We start from the raw sequence: 10,080 nt of genomic DNA on the forward strand, positions 1-10,080 counted from the left end.
TGTTTCTTCAGAAGCCACAGGAGAGGAATGCAGTGCTGATGAAAAGCAAGACCTTGTCTCTCCCACAGAGTGAGTCAGAAATTATGGCCTCCCCCCCACCCACTCCCATAGCGTCCTCCCTTGGTCTTTGATTATGTTTTTTACCTGTCCTCCCTTGTTTTTCCTGTAGTGGATTAAGAAAGTCATTGCTCCTCACCCCCCCACTCTCCCCTCTTCCCTGTTTTTCTTTCCCTGCTAAAAAAAAGTTAAATTTTAATCTGTCTCAGTGGGGGATCTGGCCTGGATTGTGTTTATGTGTGTGTTCATGCATGAGCACAGAGGTTGGGTGTTTCTCTTGCACTGACAGGATCATTTTATTTCTTAATGTGAAGCTCTGTGTCTTCACTGAATGTTTGATGTCTGACAAAGGTGTCAAGGTCAAACACAATCATCTTTAATTACTACAACATATTGTCACAACTGTGGGCTGCATGCCCAGTTAAACAATGAAAAATAACAAATGCAGACCTCCTCGCAGCGTTATAATCCAGTTACTCCTGGTCTCTCCTCCAGACTCTGTGAAAGACAACTCTCCAGCCTCCATTTTCTCCTCCTCCTCCTCCTCTTCACTTCCGACGATGACCAGAGAGAAGAGAGAAACAGTCGCCCCTCTCTCCAAAAGCCTCTCTATCTCTATAGACAGCAGGTAGAATGGAAGTGTTCCTGCTTTTCATCAACCAATACATCAGAACGATATTTGAATTTGCTATATGATCACCACTATAAAAACATCTGTAACACTACAGTCTGTTTTATTCTTTACATTTATTATTAACCAAAACTGATTTCATATCTATAAATTTCCAGGAAAACACTGTATAATTGAAAACAATGAGATCTTGAATATTGGCATAAAATATCAGCAAAATGTGACTTCAGTCTCCAAATAAATGCTGAACTCCCATGTTCAGATCTGACTTGCTTTGCTCCTGTACAGACGGCTGAGTGATGCAGCAGGGGCGGACAGTGAGTGCAGTGTGACAGCTTGCACCAACAGCTCATTGTCTGATGAGGGAACACCTGTCACAGCGATTCCTCCGTCAACCGAGCCGCCGATCACCACACAGGGTGAGGAAGACGAGCTTACATCACAGCCTGCGCACTGTCACTCCTACATAACATAAAATAACATAACATAGAATATTGCTGTAGACTGTAGAAAAATACTTTACTGTTCTTGCAGATGCTGTTGATGCTTCTCTACTGAGCGACCTGTCAGCTGACCTGCTGGGACTTGAGGTGGAGTCATGGAGTCTGGCAGTTAGTCCGGAGTTTTGCAGGCAACACGACAGGCGCACAATTAAACGTCAGGATGTTATTTATGGTGGGACATTTCTTCTTACATACAGTATTTTTTATGAGCATGTCAGACCTCAGTGGGTGCATCCAAATGAATCACACTTCATCAAGGTTACTCACTGGGAGAGAAGCAGACTTGATTTGGGCTTGATTTAAATTACTTAAAAAGCTGGTAAACATACACAAAAACGGTGTATACTGTGAAAACTGCCAAGTTGGGAACCCACAAAAAGATTTATTACACAAATGTCCTTTCTTGGAGGAATTTGTTGAAATTAGTTACTGAAACAATTATTTAGCCACTTTTATCCCTTGCGGTTTGGTTCAGCCAAGCATTATTTTGCCAGAGTAATCCCATTGCCCACGGAGGTTTAATTAATAATAATTTCAGCCATCTGCACCTATAAACATGCACATTTATTTCACTACCCACAATGCACTCTTACTGCCCCATGTAGAGCTGATGCAGACAGAGCTGCACCACATCCAAACCCTGACGGTCATGTCGGAGGTGTTCAGGAGAGGCATGCTGGAGGAGCTGCAGCTGGACTGGGACTGTGTGGCCCGGATCTTCCCCTGTTTGGACTCCCTGCTGCTCTTTCACAGAAACCTCTTTGGGGCGCTGCAGGAATGCCGGCAGGCCGCAACCCAACCTGAGAACCCCCGGAATTACTTCATCCGTCAGATTGGAGATGTACTGCTTCAGCAGGTTGGTGAAGATGCATTCGTGCACATAAACACACACAGATACATGTCTATAGTCAGTCTCTTATGGCCTCTTTCTCAGTTCTCAGATGAAAATGCTGAGAAGATGAAGCAGGTGTACGGAGAGTTCTGCAGCCATCACACAGAGGCCGTCAATGTCTTCAAAGAGCTACAGCAACAAAACAAAAAACTCCAAAACTTTGTCAAAGTAAGCTTCTTTCAGCTCCAAAATAAGCTTTTTAAATAAGGGTTTTACAGTAAAAGGTCTTGATTGGAGAGGTACTCATTTTGGTGTTTCCCTCTCTGCAACAGCAACAGAGCAATAACTCTCTGGTCAGACGGAGAGAGGTGCCAGAATTCATCCTGCTGGTCACTCAGCGGATCACCAAGTACCCAGTGCTATTGGAGAGGATATTACTGTACACTCAGGGTATGTCAGCTCTACTGTGCCCAAAACAAAATCACAAATATATGCAACTCTTAAGTCTGTCACATATTCTGTGAAAGCGACAACACAAGGGACATTTTAATGTTCCTGCATTAGAAAACTCCATATATACTATAATATATACTTTATATATTTATACTATAATTGGTAACATGATGCAGATATTTGCAACATTGCATGTTTCAAGTCAGACTACTCCAAGAAAAGTACTACTATTCAGCTAGCTATATTGATTACAAAAAATAGGTGGTGTCCATTGTCAGTGTCATACTAACTGAAACTGATGAGAATATGATCAATTTTGTATTATCTTTTTTTTAGCGATAGATGATGATGTTTTTTAATAGCATGCTTGAGAATGATATTTACCTTTCATGAGTCAATCAGTGGTTAATGGATAAAGAAAGCCAATCTGTATAAAACTGCTATGGATGCAGACGTGTGGAATATAAAAAGAGCCTAAATGTCCTCAAATTACTTAACTTATTTTTACTTTGCAGGCTGTCTAATTGAAAAACAGTGTTTCATACAGGCTTAAACATTATTTTAATGTGACCTCTCTTTTACCCCTTCCCGTCCCACACAGAAGGAAGTCAGGAACACTCTGACCTATCAAGTGCCCTGGCTCAGATCCGTGACATAATTGCTGCAGTGGACCTTACTGTGAATAAGTATGAGAAGTGTCAGGAGCTGCAGGAAGTGCTGGCACGGCTGGAGAACAAGAGTTTTGCCAAGCTAAAGAATGGCAAGGTGTTTCGCAAACAGGACCTGCATAGCAAACACAGGGATCTGCAGCATAAGGGGCTGGTCTACTGGAAGACTGCCACTGGACGTCTAAAAGGTGTGTATGAGATCATCTGTGCCACAAGATCTTTTGCGTTCAACAGACAACCAATCTACATTTAATTCTACTCTTCGTTTCAGATACGCTGGCTCTTCTGCTCACAGACGTTCTGGTTTTCCTACAAGAGAAAGATCAACGCTTTATATTTGCTGCTGTGGTAAGCCTTTGAAGTCAGAGAAACCTTGTCCAGCTGTCTGTCTATGTCTCGCCATCATTTAGCCCATCTTCACGGCTTTTATCTGCTTTTTCAGGACCAGAAGCCTCCTGTGATCCCTCTGCAGAAACTCATTGTTAGAGAAGTAGCTAACGAGGAGAGAGGGATGTTCCTCATCTCGGCCTCCTCAGTGGGACCAGAGATGTATGAAGTTCACACAACCACCAGAGATGAGAGGAATGCATGGATGAGACACATACGTCAAGCTGTAGAAAGGTGTGTGTGTGTGTGTGTGTGTGTGTGTGTGTGTGTGTGTGTGTGTGTGTGTCTGTCTGTGTTTGTGCGTGTGAAGTCTACAGTGTTTGTCAGTGTTTATTATGTCAGAGCTTCTAATCCGAATCCGTGTGCACGCACTAACCAGGCTGTGTATACATGTGTGTTACTAATTATCTAAACTACTCTACCTCTACAGTTGTCCTGAGGAAGAAGAGGAGGAGGAGCGAAATGCTGAGACAGAGGAGGCCAGGCGAGCAGCAGAAGTGAGAGTTCAGAAGATCACCAAGTTCCAAGGCAAGATAACATTTGTGTGTCCACTTGCACATTTGATCTGTTAGCTGAAACGTCGCATAAACAACAAGCAGTCCTAATCTTAGTGTTTGTTTTATGTAGAGACACTGTTGGGTCAGGACCAGCAAATCTGCAACAGCCTGGAGGAGAAGCTGCAGCTTTACGCCGAGCTTACAGAGTTAACCCTCCGCTCACCAGAATCTGTATCACATCGCCATCTGCTGGTACAACCAGACACTGACAATGAGACACCAAGACAGGCTTCCTCACTGCTCACTGCTGCACTCAGAGAAGGTAGAAAAGCTGCTGTATGGCTACTAAATGGTGTGGGCTGCATGCCGCTGCATTAATGCATCAGTACAAGGACATATTTCACAAGTCTAATGATGGTTAATGATGATGACTAGTGATTAAGTTACATTAAAACATGAACATGAATAGCAGACTTTGACTCTGTGAAATAAAATCTATAGTATATGGAAAACACTGTACCAAACATCTCATCTAACACTATAGCATTTTATGCACAGAGCTGACCCCTCGCTGAAATGGGTCTCTAAGCAAGATTCTTTAGAAGGAAACCCTGTTTTTACACCTGCATACGTTTTTATTAATCTTAAACAGATTGTATCTATCTCTTTAAATCCTTGGTACATAGCCACAGTACACCAATACTGGTATTTTCAATACTCAAGACTGTTTTGCAGTTTGTTTTGCTGTTGTGTGCAGACAATGCTTTATTGACACCTCCCTCACTCTCCAGTTAGTTTTGTTGCACCTGTAGACAATTTTCACAGCAGACATTTTGATATGTCAGAAAAAGGACAGCTATGATTAGCCATTAAAAATGGCTGCATCCTTTTTAGTTTTGCCATTTTCAGGTCCTTGTTTTTTTGAATGAATACTAATGCATGGCTTCCTGGGATGCATATATAAATGATGCGGGGGTGCCCTAGTAGCTGACCTGGTAGAGCTGGTGCCCCATGTGCAAAGGCTGTTGCGGTTTTTCCTGCTAGAACAAAGACAAAATGTCTGCTTGTCTGCTATAAAAAATGTCTATTGGGTCTGGCCAACCTGCACCTTTATCATTCTTCTTTGGTGACTTCCTTACATAGCTTAGCCCAATCTCAACCTGAGCACTAATTAGCCAAAATAAGAGGAAATCCCTCAGCACATCAGCACTGCATTTGAACAAATACATATTGAACCTTTTATTTTAATTACAGTTGTGTGTTAAATTATACATTTCAATAATATTACTTATATTACTAATTTACCAAAGGGGATTCTTTATAATGCAGGTTTATCTTGTTGCCATGGTTGGCATTTGGAAAACAGACGGAATAATAACAAGTTTTGACAGATATCTGCTTCCTCTGCAGCAGAGAACCTGATCGCACTTCTGCAGGCTCGTGATGGCCTTTCTGTACAAAATCAGAGCTCTCCTGTCCGAGGACCAGAGGGCTGCAGCTACAACAGTCACGGCAGCAGCATCCAGGAGTCTCCCTCTGAACGTGAGTCACAGATATACCCTGTAATTAAGTTTGTCCTTAAGTTGACCTCGCTTCCCACATACTACTTGACCAATGTGGGTGAATCAAATTAATATGTGCAGGCCAAGCAGTGACATTTACTTGGACCTTTCTTCTCTTCTTGTTGCTACAGCAGATTATCTGAGCACGCTCAGTATGAGCTCCACTTCTCTTGGATCAGACAGCGAGCTAACAGGGCTGGATAGCGTGTTGTGGAGTTCCGCTATTGAGCTGAGAAGAGGAGACAACAAAGGGACACTGTTAAAGGTTCAACAATTGTATTTCCCCATGAGCAATGTTTGTTTATGAAGTAAATATGCATTACTGTTCCCCTGTAATAACACAATTTTCTGTAGGTGGCAGAGAGCGTCCAGAGTCTGACTCAGCTTCTGTATAGTCTGCAGGTCAGTAGGTTTCAGTGTCTGTGGCTGAATGCACACATTAAGCATTAACATTGATTATTAGGTATTCTGTGTATAAATGCAAAATGGTATTAAATATGACTTGGGTCAGGTTCTGACAGATGCATCCATTTTGGATCCTATTCAAAAACCATGGTAGACCACTTATGGAATCTTTTATCTTTTCTCTCTTTATTTATTACATTATATTATTAAAAAACAAAACACTGGCTCAAGAGCAAATATGTAATCTATCTAGAAAATTTTTCTTCTTTATTTATTACTTAAAATAGCACAGAAAGATAATTTTTTTTATACATTTTATAAGGGATTTAAAAGGATTCAGATTCAATAAGGTGTTCAGGTGTTTCCTCCCTGTGTTGGCAGGCTGCCGTAACCCTCCAAGACAGCTGCCATGAAGTCCAGAAACTCCTTCTCCAGGAGGGAGAAAGACCTCAACTCCGAACACTCACTTCCCTCCAGAGCAGTCAGGTATCTGTCACATGATATTCATGTTAGAGTAAATATATTTCCTACTGTGCATACAAGCCCATACCAACCTGTCAGTGTTTTGAGGTAGTTAGACTAGAATTCAGTTGTCTCTGTGTGAAAATATTGAACCGGTTTCTGTTGTTACCCAGGAGCAGGAGAAGCAGAGGAGTATGGATAAGAAGAAAGAGGAAGTAGAAAAGAAGGGTTTAGAGAGGAAGAAAGAAGAGGTGGATGAGGTGCAGAAACTCCATATGAAGCTGAAACAGGAGCAACAGCGCTGGGACAAAGAGTGTCTGGCCAGAGAGAAACAACAGGTAAGCCTCATGCTGAGGTTCTTGCATGAGTTGCATATGCTCTCATTTGTCTCACTTCTTTTGATTTTCTGTCTCTGTTGTTCTTACCCCGAGGCAGTTTGTCCTACATGTTTTATTTATGCCAGTTTCTGATCAAAGCTGTCAAATCAAAGGTAAAAAGGGTAAACACCACCAGTTGATAGGCTGTACCCTCGACTAAATAATAAAAGTAATAGAAACAGTCATAGAGATTGTAATTCAATTTCAGTAGAATAAAAAGTTAAGGCTGTCACATGTATCTTTTTCCTTGTGTTTTTTTATATTGTAAGTCATTTGTCTTGTGTTTGTGTTGTATTTATGTTTTGTATAAGGATGTTGATTTTACACTTTATACTGTCTCTTCCCCCGATTACATAAAGGTAATCTATCTCTCAACAAAAACTGTGAGCTATGAATTCACCTCTGCCTGATCTAATATTTGTAGAGAGTAGATATCAACAGTACTCCGTGTGCAGTTCAGATGTTATTTTGTGGTAAAATGTTGTAGCTTCCTTTTTCTTGGTGGCCTGTAGCCAACTAGTTTCTCAAGATTTGCAACATATATACTACTACTGAATTTCTTTTTTTTTCTCCATCATATTGCAGCAATATGTTCTAATGTATTAAGGTGGAGTCTCTTCTCATCTAATGTCAGTGTAAAATTGTTAAGAAAGAAGCTCTTTTTTTCCCTCATACTCAAACACAGTCACTGTGGAGGTATAGCAACAATACCACAATGCCATATACTGCATCAACGCATCCAGTGCATTGCCCCATTCCACACAGCTTGCCCACATTATGCAAGTCCCATCCATGGATACATTTTGAAAAATGCAGACATTATTGGTTTTGTTTTGCACCATTCCTTCTACTTATTGATATTATTTTAATAGAGCCTTAGACTTTCTATCATGCAGATAAGCAAGTGAGTCAGAGAGGAAGACCTTAATTGTAACCAAACACTATTCACGGTGCTTTTATTACTTTTGGAGATTACCAAAAGCTGTTAAGTTGTTTTAGGGTGGATTGATCCTTAAACCGTTTCATATATAACACTCCGTTAAACACACTGTTGAAGTTGCAAAGTTTTAAAGTCTCCGTTACAGTAATGGTAGTGTGGAAACTGTATTATAACCACAGCAAGAGATCATAAGTTGCATTTGTGTTTTCAGAGTGAGCAGGAGAGTGTGCTGGAGCAGCGAGAGCAGCAGTGCCTCCTGGAGGCCGAGCGTCTGCGCTGCGAGCGTGAGGAGCTGGAGGCCCAGCTGCTGGAGTTTCAGCAAAATCTAGACCGACTGAGAGAGGGCCAGAGGAGTGTGGAGAGGGAGAAGGAGAAGATTGAAGCCCAGCAGAGGCTACTGCAGAGCTGGAGACACAACCGCCAGAGCAGCCTGCCCGTTACGATACCACTGGATGGATACAAGGTAAGAAAGAGAGGGGGAGGAGAAACAGGAAGTTAAAGGTACCAGGTTCGGAGGATTAAAAAAGCACAATAACTTTCAACAATTTCAATTTTTTGGCTTCTCAGGTGTCCAGCCACAGCCGCTCAGGTAGCCTGGATGGTAACTGCTCAGTATACGAGAACGAAGCAGCTTTACTAGCCTCCCTCCAGCAGAACCACCTCCAACAGCCCGCCAACAACAACCAGCACCAGTGTCTGCTGTCTGCTCCACGGAAGAACCATGATGGCCCTTTGCACAGCTCTGACTACACCGCCAACCTTGGCCTCAGTGCCAGCCTCTACAACAGCCTCAACACTCTGCTGAGCCAGGCACACAACAAACAGACTCCAGACGGTCTGATGTACCCGAATTACACTAACAACCACGGCTGCCCCCGGCCTCTGAATGACTCCATCCACCCCTTCAGCAGCAGGGTCACTGCACAGCCACTAAGGACCAACAACAGTAAGTGTACTCATTTCCTTCCCATGTGTTTAGTTATGGACAGCAGATGAAGACATGCAGCCATATTGATATATGTAGCAGTACAAGGTTTTAAGAGAACACAATCAAACACTTGGTTCTATATTCTGCTTAAAGGAAAAAAAAAACAACTCTCCCTCCAAAATATGATAAGCATGCGTTTCTGTTTTTGTCCTTCTAGCAGACTTTACCCCGCCGTTGGACAGGCGATCCCTGGGTCCATGGAGGTCAGAGGTCACAGGTCACGGACTTTATGAGGATGACTACTCCTCATCTCCCACTCTTACTCCCCTCCTCCCGCCGCAGGCATACCTCTCACTTGAAGGACAGAAGGGGGAGGAGGCAGGCGAGGAGAACATTGTCTATCTTTGAGAATGATGAGAGAGAAATGAGCAATGCAAGCTGTCTAACATATAACTGGATCGACAATAATATATATCTGTTGATGTGTTTGTGTATCTATTTAAGATAAGTCATTTTTAAAAAACCTGAATATTCAAAAAAGGGAAATAGGTGCAGGGAGGAAGTATACACAGATACAGTATTTGTGCCTTTATCAGTGTATGTGCTAACCATTAATCATTCTCCTCCTGTGTGATGAAACCATTGTGCCTTTTAGCCAACAAATTCTTTGTAAATCAGCTTTTATACTCCCCATGTTTTTACTTCTACTATGATTGTTTTTAGTACCCGTTGCACTTGTTTGATGGCAGAGTTACCTTTGTGCCCCAAACTCTGAGACCTAAAGTAGCAGGAAATCAGGACAGAGGTTTTTCTTTTATTTTCCCATGAGCACTTACAAGAAAATGGAAATATTGGAGACTCCAGTTGAACCCTTCCCTAAACTATGTATAGAGTGCTATTATTTCTCCGTTTAATCTTAAATGATATTTATAAGGGATTGTGAGTATCTAAAAGACTTAGAAATATACTGATATTATTGTATAAATTTAAAATATATGTATAGTTTTATGGAAAGGCTACCTATGCACACTATGTTGGAAGAGGAACTTATATTCCTATTATTATGTTTCTCACTTAAGTGCCAAAAATCTTGCTATCTGATACTGTAAGTGATTTATGTAAAGAATGGTTGTATGTTTTCTGTTCACCTCCTTTTTCGTATAATTTATTGTGTTTAAATTGCTTTGTGCTGTCAACATAAATAATATTTTGTTTGATATGTGTTCTTATGTAATCTCTGTAATCAGAACTGTGATGTGCCATATTAATATTGTGCTGTATATAAAATGATTGTGGGAAATGTGTTTTCACTCTATTTTGCCAACATCAGCTGAATATTTGCACATCCCTCATGGGTTCCAGTGTTACATTATTACAC

The 10,080-nt window shown here is 41.5% G+C and overlaps 1 protein-coding gene across 9 annotated transcripts in view; it reads left to right on the plus strand.

The window, feature by feature from the left end:
* The window catches only part of LOC127376633 (rho guanine nucleotide exchange factor 28), a 41,628-nt gene extending 31,626 nt beyond the window's left edge, over positions 1–10,002 (plus strand). For 6 of the 9 annotated variants that reach the window (XM_051423698.1, XM_051423704.1, XM_051423703.1 and 3 more), the window contains 20 exons: positions 12–69; positions 553–685; positions 977–1,107; positions 1,223–1,363; positions 1,797–2,047; positions 2,126–2,251; positions 2,356–2,473; positions 3,078–3,332; positions 3,416–3,492; positions 3,587–3,765; positions 3,962–4,059; positions 4,159–4,350; positions 5,439–5,570; positions 5,722–5,855; positions 5,945–5,992; positions 6,377–6,481; positions 6,631–6,795; positions 7,986–8,237; positions 8,342–8,720; positions 8,920–10,002. In XM_051423698.1, coding sequence (XP_051279658.1) covers positions 12–69; positions 553–685; positions 977–1,107; positions 1,223–1,363; positions 1,797–2,047; positions 2,126–2,251; positions 2,356–2,473; positions 3,078–3,332; positions 3,416–3,492; positions 3,587–3,765; positions 3,962–4,059; positions 4,159–4,350; positions 5,439–5,570; positions 5,722–5,855; positions 5,945–5,992; positions 6,377–6,481; positions 6,631–6,795; positions 7,986–8,237; positions 8,342–8,720; positions 8,920–9,110 — 3,165 coding nt within the window. In that variant the 3' untranslated portion in view covers positions 9,111–10,002. The remainder of the gene's footprint in view (positions 1–11; positions 70–552; positions 686–976; positions 1,108–1,222; positions 1,364–1,796; positions 2,048–2,125; positions 2,252–2,355; positions 2,474–3,077; positions 3,333–3,415; positions 3,493–3,586; positions 3,766–3,961; positions 4,060–4,158; positions 4,351–5,438; positions 5,571–5,721; positions 5,856–5,944; positions 5,993–6,376; positions 6,482–6,630; positions 6,796–7,985; positions 8,238–8,341; positions 8,721–8,919) is intronic. The other 3 variants (XM_051423700.1, XM_051423701.1, XM_051423699.1) reach the window with 3 other exon arrangements.
* The last annotated feature ends 78 nt before the right edge of the window (positions 10,003–10,080 follow it).

This window comes from Dicentrarchus labrax, unplaced genomic scaffold, assembly GCF_905237075.1.
Source record: "Dicentrarchus labrax unplaced genomic scaffold, dlabrax2021, whole genome shotgun sequence".
NCBI lineage: Eukaryota > Metazoa > Chordata > Actinopteri > Moronidae > Dicentrarchus > Dicentrarchus labrax.